At 44.4% G+C, this 13,809-nt stretch overlaps 1 protein-coding gene across 10 annotated transcripts in view; it reads left to right on the plus strand.

Moving 5' to 3' along the window:
• NPL (N-acetylneuraminate pyruvate lyase) overlaps nt 1–13,809 on the plus strand; it is a 38,605-nt gene that overhangs the window by 17,006 nt on the left and 7,790 nt on the right. For 7 of the 10 annotated variants that reach the window (XM_075156934.1, XM_075156930.1, XM_075156932.1 and 4 more), the window contains 7 exons: nt 1,111–1,236; nt 7,890–7,958; nt 9,591–9,664; nt 10,804–10,891; nt 12,047–12,104; nt 12,195–12,270; nt 13,534–13,626. In XM_075156934.1, the coding sequence (XP_075013035.1) occupies nt 1,136–1,236; nt 7,890–7,958; nt 9,591–9,664; nt 10,804–10,891; nt 12,047–12,104; nt 12,195–12,270; nt 13,534–13,626 (559 nt within the window). In that variant the 5' untranslated portion in view covers nt 1,111–1,135. Of the gene's footprint in view, nt 1–1,110; nt 7,418–7,889; nt 7,959–9,590; nt 9,665–10,803; nt 10,892–12,046; nt 12,105–12,194; nt 12,271–13,533; nt 13,627–13,809 lie in introns of those variants that run through there. The other 3 variants (XM_075156926.1, XM_075156927.1, XM_075156936.1) reach the window with 3 other exon arrangements.

Below are 13,809 nucleotides of genomic sequence, written 5' to 3' on the forward strand. Positions count from 1 at the left end.
ATTGTCCTAAAAAGCAACCCCCTAAAAAAGGTTTCCCTATGGAGTCCCAGGGACCTGAAAACATGTCCAGAGATGATGGAAACAAGCCCAGAGCATAAGGACTAGTATCTTAAAGAAATGTTAAAGAAAATGCTCTCCTAAAATAATATTATTTTCCACTTTCTCCAAAAAGACATGAAGAGATAACTGAAAAAATGGTGAGCTTCTTGCTAGGGGTGTCTCTATTGTGATAGCTCTTCAGGAATATGAACTGAGGACCATTGTGGTACGTATTGGGTGATGAGAAGCAGAATGAGGAATCCATTACAAAGCCCTTGCAATCTTATTGTGAATGTATTTGTGGGCACGTAGGCATTAGTGATGCATGGCTGTAGGAAAGTGTTCTCTTTCTGGCCTGTTAATCCAACTAACCACCTAAGCACAAATCTATCAGTTATCCTAGCCAAGGGTTTGTCTCCTGAGCTTCTTCCTGATCTTAGTTCCATGAGTACGGATCATATCAGAACTTCTCCCATCTCCTAACAGTGGGGATTTTGGTAGTGGGTGTGGGGTTTGGGTGGGCATTTTTATTATTTAGATTATGCGAGTAAGGCCTCCAGAGATGGATTCTTTAAGAACATGGTCTCTCTTTCTCTCCTTTCTCAGGATGAGCCAATGCTGCATTCTGCAGCAGATGGCACTGTTGTTTGTGTTTAGAGGTGAGTTTTACTTTAATACAAAAGTCCCTCAAACTCTTGGTTGCCAGTGGTCACTTTAGCTCACTAATGGATCCAGTGTACCATGATAATTCTTTCTATCTAAAGCCTTACATTTGAATATACTATATTAGTGAACTGTTAATGGGAAGATTAAACATTTAAGCATCTTAACATCTAAAAAATTAACATCTTGGCATGTTAAACATCTTTTATGCAGCAGACACACCAGTCTGAATGTCTGTGTTAGGACAGTTAAGAAAACCCTAAATGAGGAAAATTTTCCACGTTATGCTCAATTCTAGAAGAGTTAAACTGGCAAGCTTCCAGACAGAACTGATATCCAACTTAACAGTTTAAAACTCAAATTTAAAATCTGAGAGGTCAGCATTTCGTTTGATTTTTGCACCTTTAGATTTAGAGCAGAGAAAATGAGATAGATGCTCTACATACAACGACATCACGTCAGCTTCTCGGATGATGGACTTCTGAATACCAGCCAGCCAAGACAGTATTTCATAGAATTTGATCACTTTCACAGGTACTGTCTTTTTGAATTTCTGCCATCATTTAGCTTAGGTACTTCATAATTATTCTGAAAATAGACTTGGGTCTGTCTTTGAAAGAAAGTTATATCTATATAATTTATTTATTGCAAAGAGAAACAGAAGCAAAACTATAGTTTAATTATGCCCAACCAGAACATGGTAGCTTGACAAACAGGAAAATCCAGATGTCAAAACTGTGTACAGGTAGAGAGAAGTGTCATTCGGGGAAAGTAGAAGTAAAGGACAGGGGTGGTAAACTGTAGTCAGTGCAGAAAATGTTGGAAGTGTTAACACAGCAACAACAACAAAGTCTGGAGGAAACTTGGAGGGCCTTTGGCTTTAGTAGTTAACCTGCCTCTGCAAGTCAGTTATATGAATAATGGAGTTCTTAATGGATATGTGAATCCGCTATGTTGGCACGTGGCAACATAAAAGTGTTTATAACTTCCCTATTGGAAATTACCTCATGCGGTTATTTAGATAAGCTTTTGACATTCATGTTCATTTCTTTTCCTTATAGAAAAATTGCTTAAATCTATAAAACTGTATTTTTATTCCTATACTTGTTTTGGAAAAATAGCAACTGATTTTTATTGTTGTTTTCACTGCTGTCCTTATTATCCTCTGAGCTTCGGCACCAGTGACACTTTACTGCTTATTTCAGTGGTAAGTGGGAAGACACTTCTCCGGTCACTGCACAGCATGCAGACAGCCTAAACGCTTCTTCTGCCTTGCCCAAAATTTACAATGCAGATTTTGCAACCTGAATGTGAGTTCATGTATTCAGATTCTCCTGAATATAAATTCCCACAGCCATTTAAGCCTTCCTAAATGTTTTTTTTTTCCATTGGAAGGATATATTTGGCATTAAACATGCACTTGAAATGAGCATAAAGGAGAGGAAGTATTTTAAATGGCAACAGTAAACTCATTTCTTCTTTCTCTCATCCTTAGGACTCTGAACTCACATACACATCATTGGCCCTGCTAGCGTGTGGTATTAGTGTAAGGGGACGTGCAGGTATTCATTTGCTGACGACTGTAGGAGGAATGAAGAGAGTTAGTAATTACCCACTGTATTATGTAGTACTGCTGAACTGGACCTATGCTGTCCTTCAAAGCTCTGTGGAATAACTTGCGTATTGGTTTTGGCTAAAGCACAGTTCTTTTTCCTTCTGGTAATTACATAGGGCCTTATCAGTGTAAATATCAGTGTCTTAGAATCTTTACCATCATTTTCTTAATTGCATTCCTTCCAAAGGTAAGCAAAGACTGCCCTGAAACACGAAACCCTTGCCCAAGGACTGGGGGAGAGGGACAGAGGCAGTGAGGGGAGTCAGAAACAGCGATCGTGGCTTTGAAGTATGTGGGAAGACAGTCCCAACCCTGAACCAGCACTGAACTGGGGAGGTGATGGGCTGGGGCAACTCTAAAATTTCTCAAAATGCCTCTAAACTACTGTAAAAAGCTGTAGGCAGCTTTAAACCACTGTATACCTCTTCTAAATTGCTCCAAAAGTCCTTTAATTAGCTCTGAAGAGCTGTAAGGACCTCTGTATTGCTGCAATGAGGCAATTGCCTCAAAACAGATGTAATTTACACAACTCTAAATGGTCTCTAAACCACTCTAAAACTCTTCTAATCAGCTCTAAACTGCCACTAAATGGCTCTAAACATCTCTAACGATTTATTACCACCTTTAAAATGCCTTTAAACTTCTCATAAAGAGCTCTAAAGATCTGAAAAAATAACTCCAAATTCCTCCAAAACTCCTCAAAAGCATACCAAGCAGTTCTGAGGAGCTGTAATATCCCTTTAAAGAGTACTAGGGTCCTCTAAACTGCACTAATATCTTTCTAAACCTCCTCCAAGCAGCTTTCAGTTTAATCTGATCTTATCTAGAAGTCCTCTATATTGATTTGAAGATCCCTGAATTTCCTTTAGGCCTCTTAAACTCCTGTAAGGACCTCTAAAACACCTCTAAAACTGAGGTGCTCTAAACACCTCTAAAATACCACCAGACAGCTACAAAACACCTCTGATGAGCTCTTAAAAGACAATTATTACACTCCCTAAATTACACCTTTTAAAATTATTTAACTGATTCTAAAACACTCTAGGGTGCTGCTAAACCAGTCTGGACTTCTTTAAACAGCTCCAGAATACCTCTAAAATGCATTACACTGCTCTCAAATACATCTAAATAGCTCTAAAAACTCTTCCAGTCAACTGTAAACAACAGTGAGAAGCTATAAATTCCTCTAAAACGTCCAGCCCTCCTCTCTGAAAATCCTCTAAACAACACTAATGTCTAAAATTCCTCTACACTGCTTTAAGTAGCAGTAAAATTCTTCAAAATAGGTCTCAAACCCCTCTCAGTCTCCTTGCAACTGCTCTAGAACTCCTTTCTGCAGTTCTGAAACTCCAGTTTAGAGAAACAGTGCTAAAACTTCTCTGAAGTCCTCTGAAACTGCTCTGAACAGCACTAAGCAGCTCCATGCCGCTTTAAATTGATCTAACTCTTCCAACGCCCCTATAAACAGTTCTAAGCAACTCTGAAGTCCTGTAAAGTGTGCCAAAACTCCTGTAAAGCACTCTAAACAACCTTTACCTCTTCTAAACCTCTTCTAAAAACCTCAGAGCACCTCTAAACTGATCTAAAGCTCCTCTATGTTGCCGTAAGCAGCACTGATGTGTCTCTAAATACATTTGAAATGCCTCTAAATCTCTACTGTACAACTCTCAACTCCTCTACACAGCTGTAAAATTCCTCTAAAGAGCTCTAAGCAGCTCTAAAACCCTTCTAGACCAATCTGTAACTCCTACGAACTGTTCTAAGCAGCTTTAAACCAATTCAAGCTACTGTAAAACTTCTCTCATATGCTGTCAGCATCACGAAGTAGCTTTAAAACTCTCTTAAAATAATCTTCCGAACTTTCTCTTAAATGGCTCTACAGAGCACTGAATTGTCTTTGAACCTCCTGAAATATGCTGTTCTTCTGGGGCCAGTACTGCTTAACCTCTCCATTAATGACCTGAATGACGGAGCGAGAGCACCCTCAGCAAGTTTGCAGAGGCACCTTGACCGGTTGGAGAAGTGGACAGGAACCTCATGAACTTCAACAAAGGGAAGTGCAATGTCCTGCAGCAGGGGAGGAATAAGCCCATGCACCAGTACAGACTGGGGGCCACCCAGCTGGAAAGCAGCTTGGCTGAAGAGGACCTGGGGGTCCTGGTGGACAAGCGGAACATGAGCCAGTAGTGTGACCCTGCAGTATCCTGCATTAGAAAAAGAGTTGCCAGCAAGTCAAGGGAGGTCATCCTTCCCCTCTGCTCGGCACTGGTGAGACGCATCTTGAGTATTGGGCTCCCCAGTAAAGGAAAGACGTGGACTTCCTAGAGTGAGTCCAGTGAAGGGCCTCGAAGATGATCATGGGATTGGAGAATCTGTATTACAAGGAGAGGCTGAGAGAGCTGGGACTGCTCAGCCTGGAAAAAGAGAAATTACCCATAGGGATGGAAGAGCATAGAGAAGAGGAGATTTCTGGAAGAACAAGATGAGCCTCAAAGGAAACAAAAACACATGTGCTTTGTGAGAACCTGTTAATAAAGCCAAACCCCAGAGAAAGTGATCTCTGCATGTGAACAGCCCACAGTGAGCATATTTTGGAGTGGAGGAGGAATACCACAAACCCAAACTCCTGAGATTATTATGTGACTACATGAAAAATGTGTTCCCAGAGCACACAACAACGAGGGATTGTTCTCTCTACTGGAGGCACTGGATGCTCTCAAAACGCGCTCTAATGGAAGATCTGAAAGTACGCACTGAAGGCAGAATGTTTTATTGCACCTGTTTTATGGATGGGTGTAGAAAACCCAAACGATTTTCCCCAGGAAGCAAACCAAGCCCACAGGACAGCTGCAAGCTGCAGGCATTGGGGCATATTCAAGAAAGACTTGATGTCTTTTTGGTGGTCAGTCCATATGCACTCTATATGGCCTTTCATAGCCTCTTTTCTTCTGCGTCTGTTAAATGTCAGCCACAAATCTGTGCAGGGCACTACCTTGTCTTAAGAGGTGCTGGTGGTCAGATCTGCTGGGAGAAGATTTGAATTCCGGACCAGCTGCGGTTCTGGTGGGACGGAGGAGGATTGTGCTGTGTACAGCTGCATTTCTGCCATGGGGCCCAGACTCTGCACTGCAGGTGGTACACATCTGGTAAAACCACATGTTGGAGAAGAAAACAAGAGCCACATGGGCTGCATGCAGGGAGCGGTTTTAGCCCCCCATGAGCCATTGTTTTCCGCTCGCTTGTCATAGCCTGACCTCCGTTTGCCTTTCTCACACAGCAGCGTGGATCTTCCCAGCTCCCCACACCGTGTGTCCCAGAGCCAGGGCACTGCTCCGGCGTTGGGAGTGCTTCCAGCACCACACTGGAACAAGAAACGGGCAGGAGATGAGGAAACATGGAGCCAAAGCCTTTCTTGATTGAAGTCCTCATGCTGTCCTGCAGCCCCCACAACGTGAGCTGCACCCAGGTTGTGGTGTACATAGCGGGGCCAAATGAAGCATGAAACTTCTCATTTCTATGCATCTCGTGGCTTTTGGTTTATGGCATGGTTTTTCTATTCATACATTATATGTTTCTATGTTACTGGTTTGGGTTTCTCTTATCCAAATAATGATGATTTGTAAAAGAACTGCAAATCAGAGGCACTGAGTAACAGCAGGTCCCCCCCACAGCGGACATCCATCAGAGACAATTATCTGCAGAGCTTGCAGATAACCATGGCAAGGAACAGAAGAGCTAAATATGACCTCTACTTTACAAAGGGGGACTAAGGCATAGAGATCAACGGCTGGCTCATTTCTTCAGCGCCACAACTTCTAAATTTGATGCTCAGTACGGATTTGAGACCCTGAGGGTGAAATGTGCATGTTTGTCACTTAAAGAAATGCAGAGATGTAAGATGAGTTGGAACGATGCTGAATTTTGGGGGCATATGGGATTTTGTTTTACAATAATTATATTATTTTGATGCTTACCCTTAAATTACTGAGCTGTAGTTTTAGGTTCCATCTCCAGTTGCACCTTTGTTTTTGTCTGGGAACAGAGAAAAGATGAAATTTGACTAATTTGTTTGGGAAAAAAAAATCTTTTAATCAGAGATGCTCTTTATTGCAGTTCCCAGGCCTTCGCAGGCTTTTGACATGCCCTCTGGTGCTTGTTTCTTTTACGACAAGGCAGTGTGAGTTTGTTTCCTGACTTACCACGACGAGCCTTTGGAAATCCTTCTCGTTCAATGGCACTGAACTGCAGAAAATCTTATTTTTCTTTCTCTTGCACCGTGCAGTGGATGCGTCTCTCTAGCAGACAGCTCCAGGAGGGCATTTTGAGGCTGCTAATCACAGCAGTAGCATGGATTTCTCTCTCTCGTGCAGCTCCAGAGCGCATGGGTAGACAACCTCAGGGGAGCCGATCTTGTCCAAGTTGCTTCAGCTGCAAATACGCTTCTAGTTTGCAGCCAGGCTTCCCTCGTTATTTTCAGCCATCAACAAAAAGATATCCCCTTTTTTTCTACAGTGACTTATGCCTGGGCAGAAGGCCCTGCTGAAGTTCATAGAGCTGCTAACCACACACTCCCGGATCTCCTGCAGTGCTGCTGTTCGTCTTGGCTACGATGGGTACCGTTCCTCTGGAAAAGCACGCAGTACAGCCCGGTGCCTCCCCAGACGTGCGGCTAGCTCTCTTATCTCTCCACCCCCTTATTTATTTATTTTTAAAAGTTTATTTTTTTTATTTATTATTTTTTAAAGTTTGCAAATAGCGATTAATAATCCAAACAAGCCTTAGCTTTTAAACATGACCTGTAGAGCGCGGGTTATGGGAGACCGCGGGGACGGCGGCTGCTTTCCCGGTTCACGGCCGGCAGCCGGGGAGAAGGCAGCCGAGCGGCGATGAAGGGATGCTTTCTGCGGAGAGCTGTCAGCTGATGCCGGCTTCCTGCCGCCCTGCGGGGTTGTTGCATCCCGGCATTGAAACGTGGTGCGTGGAGCCCGGCTGGAGCGGGCTCCGCCCGGAGCAGCCATCGGCAGCCGGGCCGAGGGCGGAGCGAGGAGCCAGGCGGGGCCGCCCCGGAGGCGCTGCGGAGCCGGGCCGGCCGCCGGCGAGGTGAGGAGGGGGCTGGAGGGGAGGCTGGGGCCGCCGTCGCTGCCCTGCGGGGCCGCCTCAGCCCGCCCTCCCCGGCTGGGCCGGGGGCTGCGGTCTGCCGGGGGGTCCGTGCGAGGTTGCCTTTCTCGGGGAAGGGTTTTGAGCCCAGTTCTGAGCAAAACTCCTCCCTTCCCAGCTGCCGGGCGTTGCCAGGCGTGTGCTAGACCGTAGCCTATGGGTGGAAAAGGAAGGGAAAAATAGCGTGTAACTGCACCTGGTGCTCCCAGGTCTGGCCTGGCATGGTGCTGGCTGCAATAAGCCGCTCTTTCAACAACAACAACAAAAAGACAATTCTCTCTCACTAAAAATAACACCCTTGCAAAGTCCACTTCTTCTGAACTTTGCCTGTCTAGTTTTGCTGTTAACAGAAGTTAGTTGAAGCTCCGCTTAAATAAAGAGGGCAATCATGTTTATCTCTACCTTTTCCAAACAGCTCAATGACACCCAGCACGAAGTTACAGGGTCTTGTAGCTGCTACAATCACTCCAATGACTCCTGATGGGTGAGTATGACCCTATATCACAACATGGCACGTTGTCACGAGTCGCACTGCTTACTGTTACCTTAAAACCCTGTCTCCCTTCTTTCTTATTTGGAACTGATCAGTTTTGGTTTTGTTTTTAAATCAGATCTCTGATGGGATGGGGAGACTAGTAGGCTGGTCCCACTAGCACTAGAGTGGGTTCCCTTAGCCTCTGCATCCTCCTGTTGCCCAGCAAGTGCTGTAGGTCTGGGTTTGGAGAGTTTGGATCAGTCTCACATGTTTTTTTCTGCTACTTTTATAGGTGCAAATTAAATCATAGTAAGGTTATACATGTAGAGTATTGCAGTATTTTCATGTTTGTTAAGGCAAATCACGGTCCTAGTTAAAAAGAGCTTGAGAGCTAGAAAATAATTGTCAAAATCTGATGTCCTTTTAGACTTTTCTGTACCCTAGCTAACTCATGCATGCATTCACATGTATATTTGTGTGCATGGAATTAGTCTAAAGCAGAAGAAAATATTGCAAGGACTACACAGTTCTGAAAATAACATCAAATCGAAAGTTGAAATTCAGCCTTCCTCAAAGCAGTGATGGTAAACAGATGTCCTCCCTGCTGCATCTTGATGTTGCAAGACAAATTTGTTTGGAGTCAGCAAAGGACCCTGAGCTTCTCTGATGGGGGATGTGTCAAGATCTGTATGCGTTTCTGAGGGAGACGGTGGAGATTTGCTAGTACAGTCCTCTGGAAGTGAGCCTTTACTTTTGAAACGTGCTGTAAAGCATGGTACTGTCTCAGTCAGGGAACTCATTTGCATTGCAGTCACTGCTTTGTTTCTTGCTTTAAAGGAAACTTATTTCCAATTTAATTTTTTATTACTACTCAAATTTATTGCAACATGGTATTTGGAGAGTGATCTGGGTTTGCTGCCTGGAATGCCTGGCCCTTGTAAGATATGTTCTGTGAAAGCAGCTATGAAATTTTGGGTGACGTGTGAACCCAGTTAAGGTCCCAGAATTGACTTCCAGACTATAGGGTTGGTCTGTATGTTTGACAAATGAAAACAACAGTGAAATATTATACACTGATAAACAAAGTAAGTTTGTCCTGCAGAGAAGATAAACCTAGAATTCAATTCCCCCTGTTTGTCAGGGAAGTCTGTTGCTTTCCTCATCCTTCAGTGAGAGAAAGAGGTCAAAGTCACATCCAACAGATGCCATTTCACGGTCTGTGTCCAGCAGTGACAAGTATAGTTTAACTATTTGCCAGCATTTGCACAAATATCTTTGTGCTCTCAAGAGGACTCCTGTTTCCCTCAACAGTCAAAAAGGTTTGTTCTCTCATGTCTCCCCAAAGTAGTCCTTTGCTGTGACAAGCCTGCAATAATTACCAATTGAGATAAAAGGTTGGAACAGTGAAGTACTTGTCGGGAGGAAGTCCTGAAGAAGAAAGAATTCAGAACTGAACTGTTACCTGAAATGTTAAACACATGCTGAGGGTATCATACCTTGGGGTAATTTGTATGTGTACAAATGCAAGGCCTCAAAAATACATGTCTTTTTTTGTTTTCTTAATCTCTAAGTTTAAGATATCTGGGTGGAGAATTATGATTGCTGAAGCTCCTAAGGTTGCTGCGGTTCCTTTCATTTCAGACAAATTAACCTTTCAGTGATTCGTCAATATGTGGATTATCTGGTAAGCGAGCAGAACGTGAAGAACGTTTTTGGTAAGTGCATTTTTTTTTGACAGAAACTGTGTTACACCCCTTTTGCCCAGATGGCAACCCTATGATATCCTGCCTGATAAGAGCTGTAGTGGGAGGGACTGTGGATGTGGGATCGTCCTAGACATTTATATTCACCAGTGGAGAGAGTGTAAGTGATACTTAGGGCATCTGCTTTTGCCTACACCCCATTTCTGTGTGGGATGAAATAAGCATTGCCTTCATACAGTGACATTGCCAGAGATGAATGGATAATGCTGTCTTGGCAGAGAAGACTCAACTGAATGACTCTCCCCTTTCCCTGGGCAAGATACAATCATCCGATTAAAAAACATCAGCTCAGGAGTCCAGGGAATTCAATGGGCTCATCAAAGCCAAATGGGCTTCTTTAGGAGACCTGTGGTGCACTGGGTGATACCGAGGTGGTCACTGCTCCCATCTCTCTCTGCTGTGCCTCCGTCTCGGGGACTGCTGCGGGGGCAGGAGGGATGGCTGGATAGAGAATACAGCATCTGCTAAACCGCTTTCGTTCACAGCCTGGCATAGTTAAGCAAGCTGAAGTCAGTGATAAGATTTTGGTTCAAAACTTGAGTGGAAAGAATGCCAAGACAAAAAGCGGAGCGTGGCAGTGACTCCAGCTATCCCAGTTTAATCTGTTGTTTGTGACTGAACATACTGACATCTCATTGTTTTCCAGGGGGGCTTTAGCCTAGGTAGGACACGTGGTTCCACTCCCGACAGAGACACCACATTTGAGGTCAGGCTGTTTCCTTGGGGTGGAGGACAGGCAATCACTGTGGCTGGCTGGCTGGGCGTCCCTTTGTGCACTTGCCATAGCCTGACTCGCTGCTGGGAGAAGGAGGTAGCGTCTGCCGGGGAGGAGGTGCTGGGCGGCAGTTTCCCGGTTTCAGCAGCTGATTCTGCCTCTTCCCTCCCACCGCTGCTGCTGCTGAAACACCCGGGTTTCCGACACAAGCATTTAGTGGTGATAACACTGCGATCCCCATGCAGATGCTGGTGCGGATCATTGCTATCTTAAAATGAGCTGGGGGGAAAATATTTCATCAAAAGTGTCAGTTCTTGTCTTCAGTAGAACCAACGCATGTAGGCCAGGCCTCAGCAAGTGTGTTGTGTTGAAACAGTGAATGGCACAACAGGAGAAGGACTGTCCCTTAACATCCAGGAGAGGAAGCAGTTGGCGGAAGAATGGGTGTGCCAAGGAAAAGACAAGTGAGTAGCTGAGAGGGAGCAGGGGATTCCAGATCTTGTGTTATGATATAGGCAGGCCTGATTGCAGAGCCACATCTGCTGATGGTTTGGTGTTTTTTGGAGTATTTTGTTGTCGGGCTTTGTTCCCCAGCTCCTTTATCTTAAGTCTGCATTTTTGCCACTGCCGGTTAGCTGGTGTCCCTTCCCGCTGCTTAGAGAGCTTGTAAGAGTCCTTTTCTTTGATACACTGAGGGGTAGGGGGACAAAAAAGGGCTCTGGGGGAAAAAAAGGGCTGTGCCCTTTGCTTATTCCTGAGAATGAATAAAAGTAAAGAGCAATCTGCCAATTTATGCCCTGTTAGCATTTCTGAACCTTTTAATATATTAATTAAATTATTTGTTACGGGGAAGATGAGGTGTAAAGGGCTTAAGTGCTTCCCTAAAGGTGCAAAGTTGGTGGCAGAAGAAGGAATTCAACCCAGATCTCCAGCTGTGTATCTAATTGCAGGTCCACTCTCTCTCTCTCATACCTGTCATAGTCTTGCATCACTGCTGCCTTCTCCGTAGTTGCTATGTCAGAGGGTGTGGAGAGGAGGAGGTATTTTGGGTGAGAAGGATAGTGAGCAGAAATAAATTGGTGTGAAGGCTCACAGTCTGTATGGATATAAAGGAGAAACACAGAATTGGGACTGACGGACTGGAAACTGGGAGATTCCCTTGGCAGGAGCAGACAAGCAGTCAAAGGTGCTGTTGGGAGGTTGAACTCTTCTGGTAGCTCTGCAGAGCAATAGGCTTAGAATGCAAAGATACGCTTTGATATTCTTTCCTTTTCCCAGCTTCCCCTTAAGTCCTTAATGTCTTAATTTTCACTTCCTGATAAAATGCTAAGATTTGTCCCTCCTGAGAGCCTTGCAAATCTGACAGCAAAGAGTCACACACAATTCATATTTGCAAATGTGTTTTCTTTTTTCCACAACCAGCTGCTTGCCACTGTCGGCATTTTCCCTGTGTGTCTGCTTGTCAGGTCAACGCAGGTGCAAATCCCTTTTAGGTTTAATCTAGCTCAGTGAAGTCCTTGTTCTGTGGCTCCTTGGTCTGAAGTGAGTCATTTTGGCAGACTGGTATTTTTCACCATCTCTGAAACCTCCCCAAACCTTCTGCATTTGTTCTTGTGCAGATTGGATCACGTGATCATTCATGTGGGAGCACTAAGTCTGCCAGAGTCCCAGGAGCTGGTGTGTATATGATATGATTCCTTTTCACTATGTGTGTAATAAATATAAAGCAGATGTACCTTCAGGTACCTTCCATTCTCTCTTTTATAGGCAAGACACGCAGCAGCCATAGGTGCTAGTGGTATTGCTGTAATAGCCCCCTTCTTCTTCAAACCCACAAACAAAGGTGAGTAGATTGGATTGCCACCTGCTGGGGCCTTTCATATTGCCCTCCAAACCTTTATCATAGATAAAGGATTAATGCCATCTTCTTTCTTCGGAAAATATTCTGGTGATAATGTTTGCACACCTGTCATGTCTGGTGCCATGCAAAAGCAAAACCTAGAAGAAGCATTTTTTAAAGATGGGAGCTACCAGAATTCTCCCAGTAAGAAGTGGGAAGGACGTCTTTTGGGATGTATTTTGTTAGCTTGTGAAAAGAAGAGTTGCTCATGGAAAGAGTAGTTAACTAGTCTGTCTTCTGAATAGATAGTATGGAGTTCACGCTTGATCTGGGCCACACTAGGAAGCAGCTGGTTCCATGCTGACCCTTGCTGGACACTGACCAAGTTGATAAACTGCTGATACACAGGCATGCCTCTGAGGTGATCAGGTTTGGTTCTGTGCACCTAAGGTTACCTCAGAACTTACAAATAGAGTGTTTTGCTTTTAATATCATGAGCATAACATAAAAGAACCACATGAAGTGGAGGGTTCGTAACAGAAATGTTAAAATTCGTCTGAATGAATTACGAATGGAAATGTTCATATGAAAGCACCAGAAGAAACCGGAGGGGATTGCCAGAATGGCTGGTATTGACAGCCAAGGACACAGTCAGTGGCAATCAAACTGGTAAGCACAGAGGCACAGCACAAAGATCAGCAGAAGACCCTCGCTGATAGTAGCAGGATGGCAGTGAGGTTTCAGCCCACTGCTCTTCCTGCTATGCCAACGGGAAGATCGCCTAAGATTTATGAAGGATGCAGTGAACAAGATTCTCAGGAAGAACGTCAACCATAATACCTCTTTGATTCCTAAAACAATACAAAAAAGTTGTCCAAAAACCTGTTCATTGTCACCATCAAGCAGTATCTCAGGGAGGTGAATGTGAACTTGATCCCTTGTCCTCTGTGTAGCGCACAAGTGATCCTGGTGAGACCACTTGGGCACACAGGTCTTGCAGTTTTGCGTGCGAGAGCATACGAGTTTCATCTGTGCGAATGAGTGCGAGTTACTGAAATCGGTTTGATTTAAAATAAATATCGTCTTTGCCTTCCCTAAGGTCTTCCACTGAGTTTTGTTACATTTAAGGTTTTCATATGACTCGCTGTGTATGGTATGCAAGCTGTAGATTGCCTCTCCACATGCCCTGACTGCTGTGAATCTGAACTGTCTTTCACTACGGATAGTTTCCCTCTCTTATGGGGGTACTTGCTTGTTTTCTTCCAGATGAGCTGATTGCTTTCTTACAGAAGGTTGCGTCTGAAGCCCCTGCGGTTCCATTTTATTACTATCACATTCCTCCTCTGACGGGTGTGAAGAGTAAGTACTGCTTAGTCAGCTCTTCCCGAGCCCACAGGCTCACAGCAACCTGAGTAATCCCAGCGGCTGGTGTGATTAGCCTACCAGCCCAAAGCAGGTTTGTGGCCTCTGCTCCCGGCACATGCAAGCTGTAGTGGAAAGGATCCTTTCCGAAAATGGGAGGTGAATCCAAGACTGGAAAAT

This window comes from Calonectris borealis, chromosome 8, assembly GCF_964195595.1.
Source record: "Calonectris borealis chromosome 8, bCalBor7.hap1.2, whole genome shotgun sequence".
In the NCBI taxonomy this organism is placed as follows: Eukaryota; Metazoa; Chordata; class Aves; order Procellariiformes; family Procellariidae; genus Calonectris; species Calonectris borealis.